Consider the following 27,034-nt stretch of genomic DNA (forward strand, 5'->3'; position numbering starts at 1 on the left):
GGTCCAATAAAAGATATTACCTCCCCCACATTGTCTCTCTAATAACCTGGGACCAACACAGGTACAACACTGCATATAAATAATTGTGTTCAATTATTTCCATAGCATACTCATTTCACAATCCCTTGTACTTTAAAGCTGTTAGCACTGCACCAGACCACCTTCAAAGGGGACAGCTGGTTAATTGTTTAAAATGGACTCCCTTACAGCAGTGAGTATCACATTAATTCTCAACACCATTACCATGGTTTATTATTTTTAAACACGTCACTCCGTTTCATTGTCCATGCTAACATCTATTTCTATCCTAATTCAGCACTAGCACAATGCTGCAGTGTTTGGGTTGCACACACTAAGTGGGATGGGGACTGAATCAGGTTTTCAATGAAAAGTTTTTATTTATATGAGCATTTCTGATCTTGGTTAGTAGGAAGAGTTTTTTTTTTTTTTTTTTTTTAAAAAGCAACACCTTTAAAACTTTGGGCTGAACCTACCCTGTCATGTCCTTTTAAGGGGATCCAAGATTTGTTTTGTGTTTCAGACACGTCTAAAACTGAACACAATCTCCAAGGAGAAAATAATGTATGAAGTGGGACTTAGATAAGATAGGAAGGCAAAATGGTGATTAAAATCTGCCTATGATTAGCTAGCTAATGCAGTGAAATGCTTTTAAATACTGTAGATTCCCCATTAGCTGGCAGCCAGCTTTATGAAAAGCTCTGAAAACAACTTCTAGCTGAGCCTTATTTGGACGTGGTATTTAGTATTGAACGTAACATTCAGCTTGAATCCCGACACTTGGGCCTGGTCATTCAGAAGTGGGACCGGTTGCGGCGAGGTCGATCCGCTTGTCCCAATCCTCACTTGCCCCTTTTGCTACGGCCTCTCCTAGAAGGCGGCTTTCCCATGCCCCCCGCTGGTGAGCTTGCAGAAGATGCCACTGCAATGTTGATCTGTCCTTCCTGGATTTCCTGCCTGGTCTCAGCTGGGAGATGGTTGATTTTCTGTTGTGTTTCTAAGTAGAACATGACATCTCGCAGCTGCTCCTGTATCTCTGTGATCTGCAGGTCCTTCTGCTCACAAGTTTCCTTTAGAACCTTCTCTTCTTCCTTTAGTTTGTTCTGCAGTAAGACCTGATTTGCTCGCAAACATTTGTTCATTTCCTGTTCCTCCTTTAGCTCATTGGAGAGTTTGGCCACCTTGTTATTCAGCTGAACGCACCTTACACACAACAGACAAGAAGGAAAAAGCAAATGAGACATTGCAGCCACAGTGGCCTAATTATCAGAGGAGTTAAGCTATCAGGGGTGTTAAGTCAGACAAAGTTTATAGAATCACAGAAGGGTACGGCTGGAAGAGACCCCAAGAGGTCAAGTCCAGCCCCCTGGGCTGAGGCAAGACCAAGTAATCCTAAACCATCCCTGACAGGGGTTTGTCCAATCTGTTCTTAAAAACCTCCAATGATGGGGTTTCCACAATGTCCCTTGGAAGCCTGTTCCAGAGCTTAATTACCCTTAGAGAGTTAGAAAGTTTCTTCCTACTATCTAACCGAAATCTCCCTTGCTACAAATAAAGCCGATTACTTCTTCTCCTACACTCAGTGGACACAGAAAACAACTGATCACTGTCATCTTTATAACAGCCCTTAACAGATTTGAAGACACAGTAATCAGTCACCCTTCAGTCTTTTCTCACGACTAAACATGCCGTTTGTTTAACCCAGGGGTAGACAACCTATGGCACGGGTGCCGAAGGCGGCACATGAGCTGATTTTCAGTGGCACTCACACTGCCCAGGTCCTGGCCACCAGTCCGGGGGGCTCTGCATTTTAATTTAATTTTAAATGAAGCTTCTTAAACATTTTGAAACTTTATTTACTTTACATACAACAATAGTTTAGTTATATATTATAGACTTATAGAAAGAGACCTTCTAAAAACGTTAAAATGTATTACTGGCACGCAAAACCTTAAATCAGAGTGAATAAAAGAAGACTCGGCACACCACTTCTGAAAGGTTGCCAACCCCTGGTTTAACCTTTCCTCACAGGTCAGGCTTGCTAAACCTTTTCTCATTTTTGTTGCTCTCCTCTGGGCGCTTTCCAATTTGTCCACATCTTTCCTAAAGTGTCCAAAACTGGACACAGAACTCCAGCTGAGCATCCCTCACGAGTTTTGAGGGGAACAGGGCAATTGCCTCCCATGTCTTACATACGGTACTCTTGTCAATACACTCCAGAATGATATTTGCCTTTTTCGCAGCTGCAACACATTATTGCCTCTCATTCCATCTGTGATCCACTATAACCCCCACATCCTGTTCAGCAGTGCTACTGCCTAGCCAGTTATTCCCCATTCTGCAGTTGTGGATTTGATTCCTCCTTCCTAAGTGAAGCACTTTGCACTCGTTTTTATTGTATTTCATCTTGTTGATTTCAGACCAATTCTCCAATTTATCAAGATCATTTTGAATTCTAATCCTGTCCTTTGAAGTGCTTGCAACCCCTCCCAGCTTGATGTCATCTGCAAGTTTTATAAGTGTACTCTCCATGCCATTATCTAAGTCATTAATGACAATATTGAACAGTAATGCAGCAGGAGGATTAATGTGTCAGGATTATACTCTTTTGGGTTAAAACAGAGATCTAGGCATTGGCTAGATGTTAGAATCAACTGGTACCACCAAGATGCGAGGACAACAAGCTACAGTGTAGAAGGACAAAGAACCATCACATGTTAACAGTCATCCCTTATCACACAGGTTTTCCAATCCAGCCTATGGTTTACTGGCAATTTTGTGTCATCCGTTTGCCTACAAACACATGTTCCACACGCAGTATGGTACGGTGGCTTGAGCAGACTACGGACTTTCTGGATGATCATCGGATAGTCACCACCTTTGTGCCCCAATTTAATCAGTGCGTATGACAGGGATAATGCTTGCCGAATTTCCAGGAAAGTGTGTAAAGCACCAGGGATGACAGGGACTGTACAAGAGTGCTAGGGATTGTTACAAAGACAGACACTATGTTAGGCATCTTTAATTTAGATGCTTCAAAGTTTGTTTTAATAATGCATTATTCATGGGGAATTCCTCCTTCCAGCTGCTTTCCTTCCTTTGCAGGTTGTATTCCTTCTGACTACACAGCTGACTGGCTTCCACTTCTGAGTGGGCATGGAAGGAGAAAGATTTAATGAATGCTAACCAAGCAATCTATGTGGAAAGAGCAGAAGCTCAAAAGCTGCATTCCATGCTACAGCCACTTTAAATACATCAGACACCCACAGAGGTGGGACATCGGATTTTTAAAGTCAGGGTCCTTACCACACCAGTTGAGGGTATTAAAAATATTCATATTCAAGAAGTACTGAGAACCTGATGAAGAGGGTTTTAAAAAGTCAGATCCAATTTGAGTCTTAAAGTAGCGTGTATAAAAACCCAGAGCTAGACTTGTTAAAAATCTACTTTTAGAGACAGAAACATACTTCCTTTCCACAGATTGTTTCTCTTTAAGTAAGTTGTTCAGCCTGTGCTCCAAATTGTCACATTTCTCAATGGTCTCTTTAAATTTAGTCTTCATGTTGTTAATCTGTAAAAACAGACAGACATTTCAAACAGGTCAAAGTCCTGTGCACTTTCATTATGACAGTCATGTTTTCGGGAGCATTTTCTAGACTTTGACCAATTACTGAATGAGGTGAGCAAGTGTTCAAAAGATTGAAAGCAGCAGAAACCCCCCCCCTTTTTTTTTTTAAAGAAGAAATCCCTATAAATGCTGCTAGCCAAAAAAGAATAAGAATTAACAGAAACACTGACAAGAGGCTAATTGTTATGGAATCTGCTTCTAGAGAACCGCACCTAAGCTTGTAAAGATGGTGTGGGGCAGACCTTGGGGGACACTAAATAAGCCTACAGCAAATCCCTAAGTTGCTGCCCTCTTTTTCTGAAGTTTAAATTTAAAGAGAGTTAGTTTAGCAGTTCACATTCAGATGCTGGCTCCACTTCAGTGTTTACTAAGCAGCAGCCGACCTCTGTCATAGGACAGTGACCTATTGACATTATCTCTCAGTCATGCATAATGCAAACCAAAAAAGTTGCATATGTCCGGGTATGCGTCCTGTTCCACTGTAATATACAACCAGGCACCATTGCTTTGCTTAAAGAGAGCCACACTCCAATACGTGATCTGGGGACTAAATATGATGTATGAAAAAACAAAAAACAAACAAGGAATGTCTTTGTATCCTAACCCAGTGAACAGAATGATGGCTCAAAGTGGGGAAAGAGAGAGGTCATTCAATATCTAATAAAAAAACCTTTCACATACTGGCAACATGGACTGAAATGGACACTGCTTTTTTGAAGCAGCAGCCTTGACAAGTTTAAAAGCCACCACACACACTGATTTCAATGGAGCCACTGTGAAAGCAGGTCAGGTTTTATGCTTTTCAGACTTATAGTTTAATGTTTATGCGACTTCTGGTTAATTTGGGGAGGCACACTTGCCAATGGATAGTGGAATATTTTGTACAGTTAATTCAAAAGGCCCTTCTAAGGACACAGTTCCATGAACAATTACAGGGATCTTTAGAATAAGGAGGCGTCTTCAGAATATATGGCCTAGTTATTTTAGTTTAAAACTAGAGTTGTAGCTACTGTGTTTTCAGCTATTTCCAAGAGGATTTTAACTATAAAACTTTTTCTTTTACAGACACACAGATAAGGTTCTTCAGCCATTTCTTACTGAAAATGAAGTTTTCGGGACCCACTACATGTAGCTAATTTTAAATGAATTCTTTATATGTTTATGGAGTGGCTTAACTGCAGATACAGTGCATGATAAATTGGAAGCCACAAAGTTTATGTAATCTTATACAGCATGCAGCAAAGGTTCAGTTGAGGATTTAGCCAAGAGCTTTGACTCAAAGCACAAACACCAATCGGATCTGCACAGATTACGGATATTTTTTATATTCTCCAATTTCACTAAAGCTTCTCTGTACCTTTCTGCCCAAGACATTTTGGATCAGTCCTGCCCATAAAACACTCCACAAATCATAGAACTCTAAACCAACACATCTTTTGGGGGATGTGCGGAGCAGAGATTATTTCTGCTTTCTTCAGTGGAGCAAGTTAATGTCACAAAAGACTAGTGAGGGCTAGTGTAGCATAGAGTGACATTTCCCAGATTTTCATTTCAGGGCTTCCTAACATTTCCACTAGTTCCATAGGTTTCAGAGCCACCAAATTTAAATCAGGCTTCAATCTGGGTGGTGCTTTGCCTCCTTCTGCACAGCTCATCAGCAATTTTCAGAGTCTGTGCACAAGACAGGGGAGGGATCTCCAAGCTAATTCCCCTCTAAAGAAGAAAAGGAGCTCTCCTTCATATGTCAGCGTAATTCCCTGACACTAAAACTGCACAGTAATGGCATGATTGTCAGAGGTGCTGAGCAACCGCAACTCCCATTAGAGCCAATGGGATCTGGGGGTGTTCAGCACATTGAGAATCAGGCCAAGTGTTCAATTAACAAGACTAGGGAAGAAAAAAAAGCTTACTTCTTCCGCTGTATCCTTTTCTATTCGGACTATCTTGTTTTCCCAGTAGATGCGCTGAGATTCCAGCTGGCTTGTAAGCAAATATGAGTACTACAATCATACAAGACATGCAGAAATATATAGTTAGGGCAGGTTACCACTGTTTCACAGATGCCAATAAACCCAAAGGGCTCCAGATAGCTAATACAATTAAACTGTGCAGAAGCAGCACGCTAAACTTTTCACAGATGGGTACAAACTGCAGATGCAGTGCACAGACAATGAAAAAAAAAAAATTCAAATTAATTGCAAAATCTTTACTGCATGCTCGTGGGGTTCCCCCTGTGAGTTTTAAATGGACCATCGCTAGCATCACAATAGTAAGTGCTTTATAATGAGGGGAAAGGACAATAAAAGCACCCTAGAAAAAGTGGTAAGTCCCCTTAGCTTTTACCTTCAACGAGAACATGAAGTTACCAGTCACACCTGCTATCTGCATTTGATCTATTGAAGGATCTCCGAGCCAGCACTTTGTTTTCCATTTTCAGGCGGTTTTACTCTACAACTGAACAGGCTTCTAAAATCCTTAAGAAGAGGGGTTAGGTGCAAATCTCATGTGATCTGCACCTGGGGAGAAATAACTGATCTTCAGCTGTGAATAACTATCCTCAGTATTTTGTGCTTTCTTCTGGCAAGGAATGCTCATTACCAATGCTATTTTTGTGTTTAAACAAGGACTTATTGCTTTACATCCCATCTTTTCCTGTTTGATCTTCTAGTAAATTTATAATGAGGATTTGGGAAAATATGATCATTTGCTTAGCGGCACACTAACAAATACCAGATTAGGACTTCAATGCAGGTTTAAGCAGGAAGACAAAGCCCTTAAACATTTTCAGTAGAGACTCCAAATAGCTAGTCAAGTAAATTCTTTCTACAAAAGTTTGATCTAGTTTGCTCTACCAGCGAAGTATCCATTTAAAAATCCTACATTAAGTTCTGTTGATGGTTTGTATGCTGAATTTGAACCCAAGGCCAATTAAGATGGCAGAATTCAAGTTCTCAGAAAAAATAAGGTTATAGTGATTTAGCCATCAAGTAAGGTTTCACACTGAAAAGTATAACTGTAAAAAATGCCACCATGGGGTCCTAGAGCTTAGATTCTAGCTCAAGCATGCTCAGTTTACTTCTGTCTGCCCCACAAACTCACCCTGGGTTCCTGAAGTCAAACTAGGAGTCTTCCCTTCTCATGTATCATCACTAGTAAGGAACATTCCACTGGCCAGAATTGGCCATCAGTAACACCTCTGCAACTCCACTGAGTTTGCACAGATGTAACTGACTGAAATTTATGAACTTTTGGTTGATGATGCACAGGAAGGAACAGAATCCAGCTAACTCTTCGCTGTGTTGGCTCTGCAGAGCCAAAAGAAGTAAAAAGCGGTAAAACATATGGCATTTTTAGTCACATTTAGCGTTGATGCACGTTTATATATAGCAGCACAAAGTCGTATCTGAAGAAAGCTAAATATTTACCTCTAACTGTAAGGAATCGATTTTTTCGTCCTGACACAAATCCCCCTCACACTCATACTGAACTATCTTCCCATCAGTTTTACTTGCAACCAGTCGATGGACATAATTATCTAAAGAGAGAAAAGCAACCAAACTAAGGGTAGTTTCAATTTGAGAAAACCCAGGTGTTATAACTTGGCTGGAACTATGGGAAATACTTTACACAGCAGTTAATCATGCAGCTTGATGCCACAGAGTAATACGGAGGCAAAGAGGTTAGTAATTACTTAATGTAGTCCACGTTTAACAGAATCTGCATTGACACTAGCTAAGATAGTTACAAAATCTCAGTCATGCTTCAGGGCAAATTGATCAGGAGACAGGCCTCTCCATTCCACCAATGCTACAGGGCTGCCCTGTGGCATTATGGGTTTATGGCCTCCCCCTGAAGCATCTGGAATGGCTTTACTAGAGAAAACAGATGGCCCCAGAAGATGGGATATTAACACTGCAAAAACTCCCTTCAAATCTTCATGTTAACTTTATTACTAGGACTGTGTTAAAAATGCCACTGCAGAAAAATTCTGAGAACTATGTCCAAGCGAGCAAGGTTACCGTTAAGAGCAGAAGGGAGAGGTTTACCTCCAGCATAGTCCCAAACTCTGTGATTGGTTAACTGCATTGCATAAGTGTGCTGAGTCTCCTCAAAGTGTTTGTAAGCGTGCCGGCTCACATAACGGCCGCATCCAATGTGCCCACATATCAAACAAATCCAAAGGTTCTGTCAACAGAAGGAGAGAGATTTTGCACATATATAAGAGTAACACTTTTTAATGTGAAAAAGGTGCTTGTGTGGTTTTAGAGGTTTGAGAAAGCATCCAGCAAGGACAACTGCTAGCATCCTCCACTGACAGCACGCACTGCTGCTCGTATTTCCAATCACCTTCCTAGGCAAGGCACAGGGTTTGCTTGTTGTGCACCACCGTGAAGACTAAAGGCAAGACAGCAGAAGTACAGTATAAGTCTACTGAAAGAGGTCTCAGTGCACCAGATGCAAGGGCAGCCCAAAGAGCGACCTTCCCAAAGTGAGGCATCCCAAAGGAACACTGAAAGCAAGCTCTGAACATCTGCTATGCTTCTCAAAGGCCCTGGGAAGATTTTTCACACAGCAGGACATCTTTTTTTGTGCAACAGCATCCCCTCCCAGTGGACCAACCCCAATGGAAAATGGGTGCACTAATCTAGCCAGAAGAAAGATGGGCCAACAGCAGCCCCGTGCATTATAGGTTTTGGAAACTAAAATGACAAAAAGCACCAGTGGGATCAAAACTAGTAAGTCTCACTCATCTCCCACCCCACCTACTTACTTCTTGAACTCCACACTCAAAGCATTTATTCTCTTCCACTGGCTCAGGTGTTTGGCAGTACCTGCAGACAGGACACCTATAACCGTAACAATCAAGCAGATACAGTTAGATACATGGAACCCGATGATTACTGCTGAGATGGGGAGAAACTGATCATATCCAGGAAGTTTAAGGCAGATGTTGCATCCTGTGGGTTTTGTGGGACACTCCCTGCCCCCACCCGTCTTTCAGCTTTTTCCTCACTAGTTTGACCCAAAATTTGCCTCCCTCCTACTCTAACCAGCTGTTCTCTCACTAGTTATTCCTGTAAAACTGATGAATGCCATTTCTTAAACCAGACGAAGTGTCTTGCAATAATCTTAGTTTTAACTGTGATCCAAGAGTTGAACAGCTGGGATAAAGCCGGGAGATGAGATTGGCAATGCACCCAGTCTTTTCCATGGAGAATGCAATGCAAGTCAACTGATGTCATGAAACATTACTTGTCCTCAACATTAAAAGAAAAAACACCCAGTAAAACTCTTCTGGATAGTGAACAATCTGATTATTTTGGACCGCCTCAATTAGTACTTCCTTCAATTGATCACCATGATGATTTTCATCTTAGAAGAAGAGAGCTGGAAAAACAAGGTTGGCCCCTTTGCTCACCAGGAGTGGGGCTAGCCCCCTAGATCATTATCCATCTCACATTTCATGTTTAATTTTTAATGCATCTTGGTTTGGGTCTGTGTCACGCATTTGGCTCTTGTGAGAAGTAAGAGCTGTGTAGATATAGACTGAGGAGCAAACTCCTGGTTGGTGGGCTGTGTCAGAATCATCTGTTGGTTAGATGTAGAGTTTTCATTCAAAGGAAAGAAAAAGCCACCCTTCTCTCTACAGCCACTTCCTTGTTACTTAGATGGTCTCAATTTGAGACAACAGAACCCAGGTTTCCTTACTATCTGTGTAACGCTCCACAGGATCCTGTTGCATTCTCGTGGGAGGATGCTGCAAATATGCACTATTGAAAATATTCTAGTCTAGCAAAACAACATTAATTAGAAAAAAATTGTCATGCAAGAGATTTAATTTTGGTGAGGAGATGTAGCCTTGTGCAATACACATGTTTTAAGCTTTGATATTGTGCCAGTTTTTGGTTAAAAATGAGCCAGGAGGGATCTGGATTAGTCAGTCACTGGCAAAATCTCATTTCTTTAAATTTAAACTGTTTTTGATTTACGAGGCACCAAGCTATTTTTACCGACAAGTTATTAATTCAATCCTGCTGACATTTTGTACGGAGTATACTTTGGGACAAGACCAATTAGCTCTGCTGAAACATGGCATGCAAAAGAGGGTATATAGTGAAATGTTAACTGTAACAACAAAGGAATGATGCCACTATAGACAGGAGAGCAATAAAGAATTTGAGATCAGTTCTGATATTTACTTTTCTGTAACATCAGGCAATCCGAGTTACTGCAACAAATGGCAACTAATTACCAGGAGGAATGCAAAATATGAATGATAGATAAAAGGACTTTGTTCTCATTGGGAGATTCTGCGAAGGACTCAGACATGTTCAAATCTGACTGCACTATCTAAATGGAATGCGTAGAACTAAGAAGAGCAAAAATACTCTAAAGGATTAAGGTTAAGTAATTAAAGGCAAGAATGCACCCGTTTTAAGGATAAGATCTCTCGAACGCTTCAGCAACACACATTTGTAATGTTCAATGGCAGTTACGCACGACTTCGCTCTTTAGTGGAAATTTACATTGGACTTTCCATGGAGTTTTTGGTGCAAGATTCCTGGCAAAGCCTAGCTACTGCTACTCCAGAACAGGTCACTGTAAAGCAATACAAGGCTGACCCCCCCCCGATTACTGCCTGGGCACATCACAGCTTCAGCACACTCAGCCTCCACTGGACTGAGGAGAAAGGGAGAGGCCAAGACTCAGACGAGGGTTTTGTGCTTCTATACGTAGGTCCTAACCCGCGCCCGCCCCCCCCGACTTTTATTTCTAAAAACTTTTGAGTAAGGGGTCAGGTACGGGCAGCTGGGTACAACTTGAGTTAAAATACAAAGCCTCTGGAAAAACCCAGCGGTGGCTGTAATGAAATGGTGATGGCAGCTAGCAGCGCCGCGGGCAAGGGATCAGCCTGAGTCTGAAGCTTGGTCCTGTGCTCCCTGGCTAGAAACAGGAGCGCTTATCCCCTTGGTCTCAGTCTGGGCCATGTTTTTTCCTGCTGCGCTCTATGACTGAAGCAGCCTCCCGTTTCCCATTTGCCAAGTAACCTTGTTGGCTTTTGATCCCTTCCCTTCCGCTTTGCATTGCAGCGAAGATCTCCCCTTGGACACAGTCTGGTCTAGCAATCAGGCCCAATTCTTTGTCGTTATTGTAATGTCTAAGTTAGACTGAAAATGCCTCAGAGCACAGACTTTGTGTAGCTTTGGAAACATCTAAGACAGACACCTATTGCACTACACCTCCCATACAGCCTCAGTTATCCACATGTCACTGGAGAGGACACTGACCCAATGTAGACAAGGAGAAGCTGAGCCATGCAAGACTGGACATAGAGATGGGGTCTCTGTGTCTGAAACAGTGACAACTGACATCTCTATCCTACAGCATTTTAAAATTCTGCGTGTTGCTCTGCAAATAGCTCATGGCCGTGAAGAGCCAGAGGGAGCTTTGTCCAACTATCCTTGTCTAGGAGATTTATCTTCTGTGCCTCCTAACAGGGAAGGCAAAGATCACTAGGGCTTGGAGCAGCTCCCATCCCCGCATTAGCGATGAAGAGCTGGTCCTGTCAATGTAGGCAAGGAAAAGCTCCACCACACCTTAAACACACCGTTTTGAATCAGGAGAATAAAAAGCCTCTTACGTGGTGTCTTCCCAGCGCTGCAGACACTGGCTATGAAAGCTGTGGTTACACACCGTGGTAAGGATCCCGTTCACAGACTCATCCATTCTTTCCAGGCACACCGTGCACTTTGGCAGCTCCGTCAGATCCATTACGGGAAGGCTGGCTCCCTTCACAAGAAGAGGAAGCACAAGCTTATCGCTGCACACACCATATGCTATGGGTAAGTTATGTACGTTTAGCTACACAACCTCTTACCCTACTGCTTCGTACCTGCGAGGGCTAGGGAGTAAATGAATTGTTTAAATGCAGACAAAAAATTCAACCACAACAGTGGCTGACCTCGTTAGCTATTTTGATTATTGGTCTAACCATTGACAGTGCACAACTAATACTCAACTGTATGCATGGCAAAACATTTCAGTGATTTTTCCTAAACATCTGAGAGGAGCTATGCCAGAGACATGAGTAGGAGCCAGGCCTCAGGTTCTATTCCCAGCTCCGGTACATTCTCTGTGACCATGCGCAAGTCACTTGATTGTTCTGCTTTAGCTTCCCCATAGGGGTCATTTATTCCACCGCACCGAGGTGTTGCAAGGGTGAGGGTGAAGAATTACTGTGGGTTAACATACCAGCGGATAAATCTGAAAGGAAAATAATCCATTTGTTTGGGGGGGAATGCTTTGCTTCGCTATCCTAGCCCCAGCATTACTGATTCAGAACATACAACCGCCTCTCAAAAGCACAGGCATGATATGGTAAGTTTATCTGCACCATGCCCAATTCAGATTTCGGGAATCGCTAAGATTTACTGTAAGAGGAAGAAATTTGGACCTGGAGAATTTTCAGTGATCACTTATTAGGGCTGAGCCCCATCAGTTCAGCGAATAAGTCATTCTCCCCTATGGAAGTACTGCAACAATCAAAGGCAGAGTCGGGCTTGCTGCAGTTAAGTATCCTCCAGCCCCACAGAAAGGCCTGCCCTGCCCACTCCCAGATAATCCTATTAAACCACTTGTAAAATATCAGAAAAAGAAACTTACATCTTCCGATTTGAAGACTTCAGCCCTCTCCACATACACCAGCTGGCACACATCTTCCTCTATAGAGTTGAACTGTCGACCGTTGCATGCCATATAAAAGCTATCAGCATCAGCCTGTGCACAAACCAAAGGGAGCCAGTTGAAGAGGAGTAAGGCAAATGAGACGTTTTCCAAGTACCATGATATTACCCAAAATAAAGGTATTTCATAGGTTAATCTCTTGAGCGCTCCTGCTAGACAGGATCCCTTCATTTCCACATTGGTTTCAGCCGAATAGTTTTCTACTTGAATTGGCAGGAAGAACTGACGTGCACAATGAGGATAGCTATTATGATCTGAATACTCAACAGCAATAGCCAATCTCTCTCTTTAGTTTTGTCCCTAGTCAGCAATTTCAGCATGGGTGGGAAGCAAATATTGTCTCTTTGCAAAAACTTGGGAGTAAAAAAATTGCTGCAGAGGGCCCTATTCAAAAACATTGATGTTCATGTAGGTGAAAAGGATGGCATATAAAATTTAACTACAGGAGAGAATCCATTTCACTTAAAAGCATCTCAGATATGTGTTGAGCCACCAATAACAGAGTATGACTTAGCAAGGGACACTCACAGACAGCAGGCCCAAAATTTTACCTGCCTAAGAATGACTAGCCAAGCCACACACTCAGTGGCAACATCACTTGGTGGCAACATTTTAACATGCTGGGATATTCCAGTAAGTGATCCTACCATCAAGTGAAGCGAGCTAGATTTCAGGGCATTATCTCTTCCTTCCCCCCCCATGCTTTAATAGTAAAATATGAAGTGATTCCAGTCTGTCCATGTCATTGTTTCAAGTCGCTTCATATATACACAAGCCATACAGCTCCACAAAACAAATAATGATGTAATGTAATTCAAACGGCCTTTTGCTGCATGCAGCAATTGCCTTTGAGGGCCTACTGGAGCAGAAATCAGCAATTTTTGATAGACAAATGAGAAGTTGCCAAGTCAATTAACTCTAGACAGTTCTGCTGAATTAGTGCAAGATTGCTCGGAAAATGTCTAGTGCAAACAAAGCAAGCTGATATCGAGTGGGTTTTTCTGCATTTCTGGGTGCATATACATGTACACAACACATAGGAATATTAGCCTTCTGACAGCCATGGATGAGAACTACAGTATTTGGTCATCTAGTCCACCTCACCCAATTTTGAGAGAAAGGAAGCTTATTACACAGTGCATGTTTAGTGGTCCTGCTGATCTTGACAAAAGCCCCACTCTCTTCAGAGCAGTGGACTAGATGGGTAATGGGTCTTCTCAATCCTTAATTTCTATTAAAACTAATGCTGCCATGCTGATCAGGCTCTTTCTGCTCTGCGCTCTGCACCACGCGCTCATGAAGATATCGGAGTAGGTTTAGGAGCATGCTGTGCTTTTATTCCATCCTTGTCTACTTACTAGAAGCACAGTCATTTCTGAAGCACCCGAAAGCAGGATTTTCTAGATTTCAACACCCCGTCAGCTGTGACAAAGTACGAAGTAGGATAGAGAGGCACTTGCTTCCATAGCAGCCATTCAAGATGCAGGCCTAATTCCAGGCCTACCAGGCTCAGTGTTGCTTTAAGGAAAGCGGGAGAAAGACATTTCGCTTTACACAGCAAGAGGATAAGGTGTGTGATCTCAGGTAACACAGCAGACCGCTGAAGTTGGATAGCACCTTCAAACAGTATCTATGGAGCAATACACAAGCCATTTCTAAAACAGTTCCTACGGCAAAGGAGTCTAATATCTTTAGGTTTTACCTGTGTACTAAACTTTATCAGCACCATATACTGGTTTGGAGTGGAATCTCTGATGATTTTCATATGTTCAATTACTTCATAGAATGAGGCCACAAACTTCATAAGGTCATGACTGGTCATTGTAGCAGGGACTGTGAGAATACACAGCATGGCGCTGCGCCTTACATCTTCTTTTAAGGAGGACATCTTACTAATAAGACAATAATTAGACGGGTCTTAAACTGAGGTCAAGTTAGACATCCTATTGTAAGACAATGCCATTTTACATAGAAAACAAAGAAAACTTGATGCTTCATAGTTCCAATGGTTAGCTATTAACGTTATTTTAAACACCAACCTCAAAGCTCTTTACCTATTTGCAAGCATTTAAGATTTAACAAGAGGTTGTGGTAACAAGTCTAAAAATGCCCATACATATTTTGTCATGAACCATTTGCTGAAGATATGTGCAGCACTGGAAGAGACAGATCATACCCTTCAAACTGAGATCTGTAGTTTTAGAAAAGTAGTTGGAACTTGCTCATTTGTTCTAGGAATATTTTGAGCATTTGTAGTTTGCAACGGTTATCACTAAAAATGGAGTATGCATACAACATGTCATTGTGTCCTGGTAACTTTCACGATGAATATCAGAGACTGAAATTCTCATTCAGCTCCCCAAAGTACACAATTGTGCTATCATAAAAATAAATAATAATAATAAAAAAAAAAAACCCAACACATTTGGAAAGTGCAGGTTCTCACCCTATTTCTGCTGTAGGAATTTGAATGCAGGGATATCCTTCAACAGAGTCTGCTCAAAACCAGTTTGTCTGCAGCCACTATTTTTACTTATCTCGTCACTTCTAACCCTGGCACAAGCACGCACTACCAGAAGTGACCTTACCCATGGCTGGAAGGCCTGGACCTGCTTCAGGTTCTACCATTACTGCAGCTATACAATTCAGATGGCACTGTAATCCTTTCTGGATGCCAATAAATTGCACTGCCAGTCCGTCACTGCTCTGCCAGTCCAAGGAGTAGCAGCCCCAATGGTTACTGACTCACCCTTCTGGATGGCAGCATAATTCTATGGCACTGTTCCCACTAAGTCTATAATTAGTTAAGCATGTTCTTACTTTGTTTTGTACAGGTGCATAATGCCATGAACTATTTCAACTGATGGATTCCCACTGAAGAAGGAAATCTGGTCAGGAAGTTGCTTAGATGGCGAGTCTGGAGCAGCCTCAACACATTCTTTAGTTTGACCATCACGTTTACTTTTATCGTCAACAGATGAAGCCTCTGAAGATTTTCTTCCTTCCATTGCAGCTTTTGTCTCATCTTTTACAAATCAAAAGCTTTCTGATTACACGCCACACATTAGAAACTTCAATTGCACTTTAATTGTCATCTTAATGTACAACAGAGCCAGATGTTAAGTCAAATAATTCCCTTTGAAAACAGAATTACAGACAGTTCTAATCTATGGGGTCCGGACATACAATAATTATCAACATAACTACTAAGCATCTTTAGTCACCGGTATTAGAGAGCTATTGGCAAGGCCCCGGGGTGCTGTGAAGCCAGCTAGACAAGCTCTGAAGGGTGCCATGCTAAGTTCTGTAGCACCCTGACTTTTCTACAGTTAAAAAAAACAGATTTTATTGAATTAAATATGAAAGCAAACAATGTCGTCAGGACAATTTTCCTTGGGATTTGTTTGGCTATAGAATTTAATATCACCTAGTTTTGCATTTTTTTCCTCCATTCTGAAGTTAGTTTTCCTCAAGTTATAGAATTTTACATTAAACAATTGAGAGTTTCGAAACCTGCCTGCTAATCACAAGGATAGGGTACTCGGATGTGCATGCACAAATAAACAAGTGTACACTTTGCGTTTACTGGCAAGAGGCTGTCCCTGCTGGGTAGTGCTTTGCCTGGCCAAATGGATTCGCCTACCCGTTCCCAAAAAATAATTCTTAAAAAAACCTGGCATTTTCATGCCCTTACGTTTGTAACACAATAGATTTTGGTCAATGGGCACTCCTGCATGCCCAGCACTTTGGAAAATCAGCCCAATTTTAAATACTTCTAAGAGACAACTTATGCAACAAATTGTAGCATAGCCATACAAATGTACCAGAGAAATTAACAGGACCAAAACCACCCTTTTCAAACTTTTGGAATGGGTACCTGGATTGGACTTTATGGTCTCTATGATCATATCTGTCATCTCTCTGCGACCAATATGCTGGTGAATAATTGCTGCTTTTTCCATAGGTGCCTTTCCTTCTAGACAGGCTGTAGCTGAAGCTAATGACTTTTCTTTGATTTCCTCATCAGACATTTCAGTGGCTAAGTAGAAACGATGATTAATGTCATCACAATAGCTACCCAGAAGCAGACACAAACAACTCTACTCAAGCAAGGGCAGAGCAGACCTGTGTAATAACAGCAATTAGGCCATTACTAGCTTATTAAATTAATTCTTGAAACTGCTTTTATTCCTTCTTCCGGCCAGCAAAAACATGAATCAGAAGAGCACTATTCTGAGAATATATTTTATTTCTGCTACAACAAACGTGTGGTCTGTCACTCTTTAAAATAATTTCTCTCTCTTTTATATTCAACAGCTGTGAAGCTAAAAAAAGGGCAAAATGTGGTTAGATATTAGGACGAGTTAATCATCCCTCCAAACAGTGCACTTAACTAACTCTGAGGAGTCATATAAGCACCATCACTGCATATATATCAGTGGCAGCTATAGCCAGGTCAGATTTCATAGGGTTTTTATCTGGTAACAAAGGGAGTCTTGATTTATTATCCTTTATACAGGAGAGTGGTTCCTTTTTAGTCATGCCTGTCAAATTTGACTGCTTTTATCTGCCTATACCCCAATGCACTTTGGAAAACACTTTTAATAACTGTACTAGGTGTTTAGTCTAAGAGCCTTTGATGAGGGGACCCCCCCCTCCACCGTCACACCCATTTGCTGCTGCCACAAGTTTTAGTTTGCCCCGAGCAAGGTTGTTTTCTTTTAGAAACTGCAAAACAAAATGAAAGCTTAAAAAAAAACAAAAACCCAACAACAATAAAACACGTTAACCCTCCCCCTTCAAAGGGCAGGGGGGCACCTGCTTCCACACCCCAACCCCCTTCAGAGATCTACAGACAGACACGCTGCTTCCCCAGCACCCCCACCCCCAGAAAGAGACAGACACCCTGACCCCCCTCCCATCAGTCCCCTTCCACTACACAGAAGGAGGAACAGAAAACTCTGCCCCTCCCCCACATATACACTAGCCCCCCCGCCCCTGCTCGGGGAGGGGGGAGAGGACTCCCCGCCCCTGAACGAGGGGGGGAAGACACCTTGCTCCCCCCCACCAGCCCCCTACCCCTGCACTCGGGGGGATACCCTGCTCCCCCAGCTCCATCGGGGGGTCACCTTCCCGCTCACCCCCTTCGATCAGACCGTCTGGGGGGAGGGGGGAGGGGCGAGCGACTCGCCAGCCGCAGCGGACGGAGACCCACCGCCCGACTCGGCTCCCCGGGACTCACCGGCCGCGCTGTAGGGGAAGCCGGCGGGCAGCGGGGAGCGCTCGGCCAGCTCCAGGCGGATCACAACGAGTGACACGCTCATAGGGGCCGGGGATCCCGGGCCGGCGGGGCCCGAGCGGGAACGGGCGGGACACAGCACAACGCCGGGGATTGTGAGCCGCTTGCTTCCGCCCCCGAGACCTTTGCCCTCTGACCCGCCGGGGTCACGCAGGCGCTGCGCGGGGCCCTGGTCACGTGAGATTCATTTACCTATACCTACGGGTGTTGTTGCTAGGAGAGGGCTCCCCCCTCCAGGGCCACAGCCTCGTTCCGCTGAAGGTCAGAGGTCACCAGCTGTTGTTGTACTAACTCCCCTGGGGCCTAGGGGTGTGGAGCGGGGTGGACCTGGGCTGGAGATGGGCCTGGAGAGGCTGGGGGCAGATGGGGGTGGGCCTTGGGGGAAGGGGGAGGCTGGGGGCAGAGGGGGTGGGCCTTGGGGGAAGGGGGAGGCTGGGGGCAGAGGGGGAAGAGGGGAGGTTGGGGGCAGAGGGGAGGTTGGGGGCAGAGGGGGCAGAGGGGAGGTTGGGGGCAGAGGGGGAAGAGGGGAGGTTGGGGGCAGAGGGGGGTGGGCCTTGGGCTTTGTGGGGGGAGGCTGGGTGCAAGTTGGGGAAGGGACTTGGGGGAATAGAGTAGGATTACCATATGTCTGGATTTTCCCGGACATGTCCGGATTTTTGGTCCTCAAATCCTCGTCTGGGAGGAAATTCCAAAAAGCTGGACATGTCCGGGAAAATAGGGAGGGGTCGTGGGGCTTGGGTCCGGGCTGGAGCCGCTGGGGTCGGGGTCGGAGCCGGAGCCGCTGGGGCCGGCCGTGCTCGGCCGCTGGCCAGCGCCGGGGCCGGGCCGGAGCCGCTTGACTGGAACCGGAACTGGGGCCCGAGCCGCTGGGGCTGGGGGTGCTCGGCCGCTGGCCGGCACCACTTGGCCGGGGCTGGCGCCCCGGGGTACGAGCCGAGCTGGAGTCGCCGGGGCCGGGGCGGGCCGGGGCCGGTGCGCTCGGCCGGAATCGGGGCCGGCGCTCCAGGGCCCGAGCTGAGCCGGGCCGGAGACGCCGGGGCCAGAGCCTCTTGGCCGGAGACGCTCGGTCGGGGGGGCCGGACTGGGCCGCGCCTCCTCGTGTCGTCCCCCACCGCCCCAGCTTACCTGCTGCCTGCCTGCCTGCCTGTTTCAGGCTTCCCGCGAACATTTGATTCGCGGGAAGCAGGGGAGGGGGCGGAGCAGGGGGCAGAGCATTCAGGGGAGGGGGCGGAGTTGGGACAGGGACTTTGGGGAAGGGGCGGAGTTGGGGCCGAGGCAGGGAAGGGGCGGAGTTGGGACGGGGCTGGGGGTGGGAAAGGGGTGGAGTTGGGGCGGGGCCGGGGCCCTGTGGAGTGTCCTCTTTTTGGAGTATTAAAATATGGTAACCCTAGAATAGAGTGGGGCCTTGCTTAAGCAAGGTGCCCAAGGTAAATTTCCTCCCCCAGCTAAGGTGTGGTGAGGGTAGAATTGAGCAGCATGAACAAGGGTTTGTGAGATCTGGGACGGCGCAGCATAGGGGAAATTGTGTAATTGTGCCTGCTGCCATGCGAAGTGGCTGTATCACGTTGACACAGGGCCACCTGCTTGGGTGAGATTCCTTCACACTGTCTCCCTTATCTTTCCCATGGACCATCAGCTGGAGGGCAACATGATCACCTATCCAGAGCCTGTATGTTAGACATGCTCAGATAGTGTCCTGATGGGCACCTTAGAACAGTGTGTAATAAAACTGCTACTAATAAAATTGATACTACACTTGAACTCAGTCCAAGGTGTAAGTGGTATATAAAGAGCTCAGTGCAAATACTTATAATCTAAAGAAGAAGCCAGAGAATCCTAAATATATATCTCTAAAACATTCCCTTCTCCACACAGAGTTTTGCAGAATGGGCCTTAGGAGATTTATCCAAGCCTCTTATTTCCAATGTGCCAGAACATCAGGAATCCTAAAGCATGTACGATACAAACCTCCAAGTTTGGTACAGTGGAGGCATTCTGGTTCAAGTCTCTATAAAGCTGTAATCTTTGACATGGGGGGAGTTCTTCTCCCTTCCCCTTATCGGGTGGCTGTAGGTGAGTATTTTTGACTGGACATGTTAACTGGAGTAGCTGACTAGTGACCTTTTTGTGCATTTAATACAAGTATATTTCACATTTATTTATAACTCTCATTGCTGTTTCCAATACAGTGATGGTCAACTTTACTTCCCCTTTGGGGACTTACATGACATGGTGGTGGTGATTCCAATTCCCAGTGAACACTCATACACATCATCAAATCTATTAGAATTGACATAGTTGGCAATCTTGTTGGCATTTGCAGGTGGGAGGTCAAGGGTTGAATGGGGGGTGAAGATTAAACTGTCCTGTAGTACTTCTGACTACTATATGAACATGAACTAATCCTTTCTCTCTCTCTAGTACAGGATTGAGGCACATTGGCAGGATGGCTTGGGGAGAACTGTTACTGTATTTCTTCTGTGGGTGCATAGAGGACATCAGTCACCTGGGCTGTCAGTTCAACACCTTTCATGAATGCTAATATTGCCTTTTTTGTGCTAGACTTCATTGTAATGCCAACTAGTGTTGAGGGATTTCAGTTCCATTAGTAAGGCTAAGATTTAGTCACAGGGTATTTTTAGTAAAAGTCATGGACAGGTCACAGGACATAAATGAAAATTGACAGTCCGTGACCTGTCCATGACTTTTACAATATAAATACCTCTGACTAAAACATAGCAGCTTCTGGGGCCCCAGGGTGCCACTGCTTTGGGGGGCCCCAGGGGCTGATGGCTAGCCCCTGCATTGGCTGCAGGGACTAACTACCCCCAGCCACCCGCTGCTCCGAGGCCCCGGGGACTGCTGCCCTGGAACTCCCTGGGGCCAGCCGCCCGGGGCCACCTGAGCAGCAGCTGGTGCAGCTGGCCCTGGGGCATTCCCTGGGACCACTGCTTGGGCATCCCTGGGGCCAGCCGCCCGGGGTTGCCTGAGCAGCAGCTGTTGCAGCTTGCCCCGGGACCACTGCTTCGGTGCTCCCCGGGGCCAGCCTGAGGTCACGGAATCCGTGACTTCCGCAACCTCCGTGACAGAATCACAGCCTTCTCCATTAGGGCTTTCCCACTCCTGACAACGTTGGTGTGCTGTCTCCTCACTCTGCTACCTTCCTTTATTTAGAATGGGAGGTGCGGAATCGTATTCCACCTGGCACTATCAAACAAGCCTTAATATCTGGAGGGGAGAACAGGCCCTGGATGAGGTACATGAGAGGGGAGCTGACATCAGCGGCGTTTTTGCAAGAATTTGGACAGCAGTGCTCTGAGATTGTAAGCCAAGCTCCCAGCTTTCCTGCTTGATTCTTGCTGACTCCTCACGGGAGAATGGGGTTTCGTGCAGAGTCATCAAACTGTATAGAAATCATAGAGCTAACAAAAGAGCAATTTTTAAAAGAGTCCTGTCTGTAGAAAGTTCTGCTGCTGCTTCCACTGTTGCTTCATGTATAGCACGGGCAGGTGTGGACTTTTCTGTCTGCAATGCAATTTCCTAAAGCATCTTCTCATGCATTTAAGAGAGACAGCTGTCTACTCTATCTGCCTATCTAGATTTTTACACTGCAGTCATTATTCTGGTACTTTAGCAGAGGCTGCCTTAATCTGGTCCCCTCCCTTCTGCCTTCCTTGCTTCATAGCTTTTTTTCTTAGTTTTTTCACTTCCAGTGCCAAGAGAGCTATTGTAGATGTGTGATATCCACCTCTGATGAAGGGTTAGCAGGGAGAGAGGAGAAGCAGAGGCTCTTCAGCAAAGAGATCACATCCTTCCTTAGGCATCATCCAGGTGGCAGAGACTGAATTTTGCCAACAGTTTCTAGATGGACGTTTAATGGCTAGAAGCAACATGCTTGGTGGAGCGTCTGTAGTTTCAGTGGAACTTGCACCCTGCTCCAGAAGCCAACATACTCAATCTGTTGTAAAGCAAGGCTCAGCTTTTCAACCAAGCCTTTGTCAAACAGATCAGTCTACAAAGAAGGCTCCTTTTTTGATTGCTCAGTTGTAATGAATGGTTTTATTTGTGATCTGCCCTGATGCCGTGGTGGAAGCGCACTATAAATAAATAAGGGGTCTCTAGTTGTTTCTCTTCCCCAGCTTCATCCCTTTAATGCTTAACTCTTCATCTCCTTCCTTTGTAGAATTAGGAACCTAAGGAACTTTTATTTATTGTGTTTGAGCAGTTTAGCCAGAGAGCTAGGCTGACTGCCTCCTATTACAGGAGGAAGTGGGGCAATAAGCTAAAATGATCAGCCAATCTCAGGCTATGCACAAAGTTTCACATTTTCTTCCATTTGCTGATGATGATCATTGTTGGGGTTTCTCTTGTTTCTTAGGCAAACTTCTCTGTTCCAGTGGACTCCTTTCTCTCTGATCTAACCAGTAGTCAGATGTCAAAACAGCTCCCCATTATGACTGAAGCTTTAGAGTGTATCCGGGCAGAAGGTCTTAAGACAGCTGTTCTAAGCAATAACTTCTACCTTCACAGTGGGGTGAGCTTTTTGCCCCTAGACCGAAACCAGTTTGACGTGGTAAGCCTGAACAGATTAAAAAATGCATTTATGTAGCTAGATTTATAAAAAGCATTCAGCAGAATTCTCTAAGTGCAGGTCCAAATTAAAGATAGTAGAACAGTAATAAATATACTGTGTGTTAGTATAACACATGGCGTGTCTTCAGCTGCATCTCCCTCTAGTGACTAGCCCTTAGCAAGGGTTAGAGTGAGTTCCAGCCACCTGTGCATTTAGTGGATTCATTACAAAGTGGACCACAATTAGCTAGCGTATTACATGTCTAATAATGTCTGTAAAAGGTTTAGAAGATGGAATGCTCTATATAAGTTATTATTAACAGTTCCAAAGCTCCATTCATCTGAAAGGGTCCCAGAGAGCACTTCACACACAGCCCCACTGAAATGCTGTCATATCTGGGGAAGTGGACAGCAGCCAGGCAAATAGCCATCTCAACAGTTGGAGAGAGGAGGGGAAATTTTGGCCAGGGACATAGGGACACGTCTTTGGTCTTATCAGAGGTTGAACTAAGCAAGCTGGTGCTGATTCAACAAGCTATTTATATATATATTTATTGTATTTAGTTATTTAGTTATTTATTTTGGAATGCTGCCACCTTGGGCTCCAGAATCTAAGCTTAAATCTAGTTGGGAGAGCATCTCGCTCTGCCATGGACTCATCAAGAGGGATCGATTTTAAAGTAAAGTATTTTGGCTGTCTTCGGTGAATGTTCTCTCTCCTGTGCTGTAAACGAACACAGATGCTAAGCGTGAGCAAGGAATGTGGACAGCATTGTGAAGTCTGAAACCTTTGATGTTCAGATGTTAAGTCTGTTCTATATGAAATGATTAACCTTTCCTCTACTGTTCAGTGGGTGATAGAATATTCAGTCATTGAATGCTCCAGACACAATAGCTTCATCTTCAACTCTCAAATAGCCAGTTGTGTACATGTTCACTTAATAGATATGTTTAAAAAGAAAAAGCCCCAAAGTAAATATACATTTTACCTAAGTTAATAATCTTTTTTTTTGTTTTGTTTTGTTGTTTTGCTGATCGGTTATCTTAAATCTGGCTGAGTTTTCAGCACATTCGAAACTATACAGGAAACTATATACTTCCAGTTTCCTTGCATTTGCTTTAGTCACCAGGTGTCAGTTCGTTTTGCATATTAAGTGTGGAACAGTCATTGTTGCACCTAAATTTAGAGACAATATCAGTTTATAGTCTGGACACAATTTAAGTTTTATTTGACAAGATTTCACAAAATCTACCATGAGTAGAACTCTTTCTATGTATGTGTTGAATCCCAACTACAGTATATAAGGAGACCCAGACTGTGAAACTGACTTCATAAACAGGTAAGTATAGTGTCATGGGCCTGGCTGAGTGACGTGCAACTCTGAAGCAAATAGCATAGGGGAAAAGGAAATCGAAACTGTCCAATTCCGTGGATTTCAGCCCTCTAGGATGTTGTTTTGTAAGGAAGGAATTTCTTTTTTTAAATCTTTTTTTTAACAATACACTTTTCCTATATATGACAACTCACATTTTTGCACTGACAGAACTCCAGAAGTTCACTCATAATTTAGGCTTGTTTTATAGCCCTCACTGAAGGAAAAACAATTCATACATGAAGAAAATCAGATCCATGTTTTTAAAAGTCATGGCTGTTTAAAGTCATCTTGTTAACATCTGGATGTTAGATCATTTTCTATTCACCTTTCCTTGTATGTGTTTTACTAGAAAAACCAGTATCTATTAAGATAATATATTATTATAATAATAAAGGTATGTTTCTAAAGTGCCTTTCATCTCAAAGCATTCTAATAGCTACATACCCTGTATATAGGACACGCCTAGCAGTGAAATGTCATCCCCTCTGGAATGTGGTTGCTGTTTAACAATGCACAGCAAGATTACGCAATAATTTAGGACAGGAAATGAAGGAAAATGTCTGTATCTTAGATATTTCTCTTTTTAAAGTGCCCATCAATGTGGTATCTAAGCTAATATTGTATCCCGTTGTAAGTGCAGTATTTATGGAGACAGTATGGACTTCCTGAAATTGGAATTTGGACAGGACATTGGGGTTAACATCTCTACTATTGTGAAAGTTGATTAGGGATTGCTGATGAGCATAACAGTCAAGACCTCAGTTTTGCGTTTCAGCTGCAAGATGACACCCCCAGCAGTTCAGCCCGCCTTTAGCACAATATCAAACTATTGGTTTAGTACTGACTGGTGAAAGAGTGCCACCTATGGAGCCACCTGCACCATGAGTATTCCTTGAAGGCCTCCCATCCAAGTACTGACTTGACCGTGCTTAGCTTGGTTGATCTGACAAGATCACAGCTGAGGCAATATGTCTGCAGAACAATGATTCATCAGATTAGGTCATAGCCTCTCTACCAGGGCAGCTCTACCACTGTTTAGGCATGTGCAGCAGTCTCATGGTCCTTTGTTTCATTTATTGCACTGCGTGTCAGTCACACACTCATTCATACTTGTATCCTCCATGTCCAGAACTGTCCTGGTATTCATGAACGAGAATTACAATGGCTTTGTGCATACCTGTCTCGATCGTATGTTGTCATAGGTAATTGAATCTTGCCGGGAAGGGATATGCAAACCAGACCCTCGTATCTATACGTTATGCTTGGAGCGCTTGGGTGTTCAGCCAAAGGAATCCATCTTCCTTGATGATATTGGGCAGAACTTGAAAGCAGCCGCCCAGCTTGGCATTAAGACAGTGAAGGTACAAAGTAGCACCCTCAGGGCTGCATGGGGACAGTTGTTTGTAGAACGTTTATTGTCTTAAATATTTTGGCTTGGTTTCTAAATCCAAATTCTGCATTTGATGTGAATGTGCTTAGTATTTTCACACAACGGCATTAGATACAGATTGCCATGCTTCACACATTGAACATGTCCATTGTCCTGTATGACACCAGTAAGCCAAATAACCACAGAGTTAACTGTGGATGCCAAGATTGCAGGGTTCCATGTCCAGCTCTGCCACCAACTCCCTGTGGGCCTTGGGCAAGTCACTCCTCCTTCCCTGTGCACCTCAGTTCTCCATCTGTTAAACAGCAGTAATGACATCTGCCAAACATGGGGTTGTGAGGTATAATTAACTAGCCCTGTGGAAGCTAGATAAGCCTCATGTACATGTCACCTGGGGGTTGGCTAACTTCCAAACCATGGTGGGGAGGTGGAAGGGTAAGGATAAGACTCATTGGTGGACTGAGTTCTGACCTCCTTCTGCCTGTCCCACTGGGAACTCCCACTGTTATCATAGCCTGTGCTTGCAATACGATCATCCTCTCCCCATTGGAATTGCTTCCCCCTTCTCCTAGGACAGAAACCAGGCAAAATGTAGGTGCTTAGATCAGGAGAGGGAAGGCAGTATTGGTGCTACCTTTGGTGTAGTGTCATGGCAGATGCTACAGAGCAGTCACAAGAATGCAGAACCCTGTCTTTGCCAAGAGATCAGAATCTTATTAGCTATTTATCATACAACTTTTTCTCGCCGGTATCAGGTTGATGACCCAGAAGCAGCTCTCAAAGAGTTAGAAACCTACTTGGGCTTCCCTTTGTGGGGATTTGTTCCACAAACTCGCTTAGTGAGACCAACAATGGAAATCCCAAAAGATCCCCTACAGAAGTACCTTGAAGAGGTCCTAGGTGGCCGGACAACAGGTATTTTATGCTTTACAACTTTAAAGGTCACATATTCTGGGTCTGTTGTCTCTTTCCAGCATAAGACAAATAGATTTTTTAAAATATTAATAGTATCAACTACTGCAAAGCCACTCTCATGGTTTAGGTACCTTTTCAAGCTCTTTGTGAAATGCTAGGCTGGTTAAAACATTGTTATTGGTATTTACCTGGATAGTTAGAAGGAAAACCTACTCTGTGACTATGCTGAATTCGATGTCCGACGTACTGTCTGCCTGTACAGTGAGTATCTGTATTGTGTAGCATTGTGCTCTCTGACCAAAAGCTTCTAGATATTGCATCTTTCTTAAAAGGCATTTGTTGTTTATAGTGGTTCTTCTCCAACACTTGTAAAATTGGTAATAGCCAGTGAATGATACTCCCTGGCAGGAGGTCACTTCTCTGCCAGGGGATTCCAGCTGCTGCCTCAGGCACACAGGTATTACATTGCCATTTAGGACCACAATGTAAACACCCCATCATCTAGAAAGTCTGTAGTTTAATTTGGATTAGGTCAAGTTTTAAAGCAACAATGTCAGATTTCAAAGTCATGTTTCAATACAAGCAAGTACCATAGCTGGACTATTAATAACTACTAAGATTATTTAAAGAGAGAGAATTCAACACATCTAATTTCTTTTTCATTATTCATGCTATTTGTTTACTTGCATACTTTGTTCTGCTTGGATAATGAAAATAGATCAGTTAACTTTGCTTTGGTTTCTAGTCAGTTTCATTTCTGTGTTTTCTAGCATTAGCACAGTTGTGCAACTTTTGGATGGCAAGCATTGCATGGGCAATGTTTAACTAAATTAAAAAAAAACACCTTTAAATTTAAATTTAAAAACAAATCATGAAAATGTTTCTTTTGACATTAGGCTTGAAGAACTTTATATGTTGAATTTCTGCTGCTTGACAATATCCTTTTGAGTAGGGCTTGGAGGATCGGTTTACAGAAATCCAGAATCCCTAGCATTTGCGTGTCTGAACCAAACCTGACCTTTTTTTTATGCTCTGTATTGGCTTGGATTTTAAAAAGCAGTATTTTTAAAACCTTAAGATAGTCCCAGTTC

At 43.8% G+C, this 27,034-nt stretch overlaps 2 protein-coding genes across 2 annotated transcripts in view; one reads left to right on the forward strand and one right to left on the reverse strand.

Moving 5' to 3' along the window:
- Window positions 1–458: 458 nt before the first annotated feature.
- BRAP (BRCA1 associated protein) lies at window positions 459–17,785 on the reverse strand. The gene is made up of 12 exons (XM_065417655.1): window positions 17,634–17,785; window positions 16,269–16,430; window positions 15,212–15,416; window positions 14,094–14,283; window positions 12,311–12,424; window positions 11,289–11,437; window positions 8,418–8,493; window positions 7,693–7,831; window positions 7,072–7,181; window positions 5,557–5,646; window positions 3,486–3,589; window positions 459–1,221 (listed from the first exon to the last, which is right to left on the reverse strand). The coding sequence occupies exons 1-12, from the start codon at window positions 17,713–17,715 to the stop codon at window positions 861–863; spliced, it is 1,782 nt and encodes a 593-aa protein (XP_065273727.1). The 5' UTR covers window positions 17,716–17,785; the 3' UTR covers window positions 459–860.
- Window positions 17,786–17,875: 90 nt separating this feature from the next.
- ACAD10 (acyl-CoA dehydrogenase family member 10) overlaps window positions 17,876–27,034 on the forward strand; it is a 31,036-nt gene continuing 21,877 nt past the window's right edge. Inside the window, exons 1-6 of the mRNA XM_065417593.1 lie at window positions 17,876–17,951; window positions 19,566–19,763; window positions 20,865–21,013; window positions 22,069–22,263; window positions 24,841–24,999; window positions 25,784–25,943. Of these exons, the coding sequence (XP_065273665.1) occupies window positions 19,577–19,763; window positions 20,865–21,013; window positions 22,069–22,263; window positions 24,841–24,999; window positions 25,784–25,943 (850 nt within the window). The 5' untranslated portion in view covers window positions 17,876–17,951; window positions 19,566–19,576. The remainder of the gene's footprint in view (window positions 17,952–19,565; window positions 19,764–20,864; window positions 21,014–22,068; window positions 22,264–24,840; window positions 25,000–25,783; window positions 25,944–27,034) is intronic.

Source organism: Emys orbicularis, chromosome 16 (assembly GCF_028017835.1).
Source record: "Emys orbicularis isolate rEmyOrb1 chromosome 16, rEmyOrb1.hap1, whole genome shotgun sequence".
In the NCBI taxonomy this organism is placed as follows: domain Eukaryota; kingdom Metazoa; phylum Chordata; order Testudines; family Emydidae; genus Emys; species Emys orbicularis.

Bases quoted from the DNA above. Each gene is read 5' to 3' on its own strand.
- BRAP (XM_065417655.1), bottom strand. From the start codon at position 17,715: ATGAGCGTGTCACTCGTTGTGATCCGCCTGGAGCTGGCCGAGCGCTCC. The intron at 8,494-11,288 runs GTAAGAGGCTTT...TTACGGTTATAG, and splicing joins CAGCGCTGGGAAGACACCAC to GTGTCCTGTCTGCAGGTACT. The intron at 7,182-7,692 runs GTAAACCTCTCC...TTCTCTCTTTAG, and splicing joins AGTTTGGGACTATGCTGGAG to ATAATTATGTCCATCGACTG.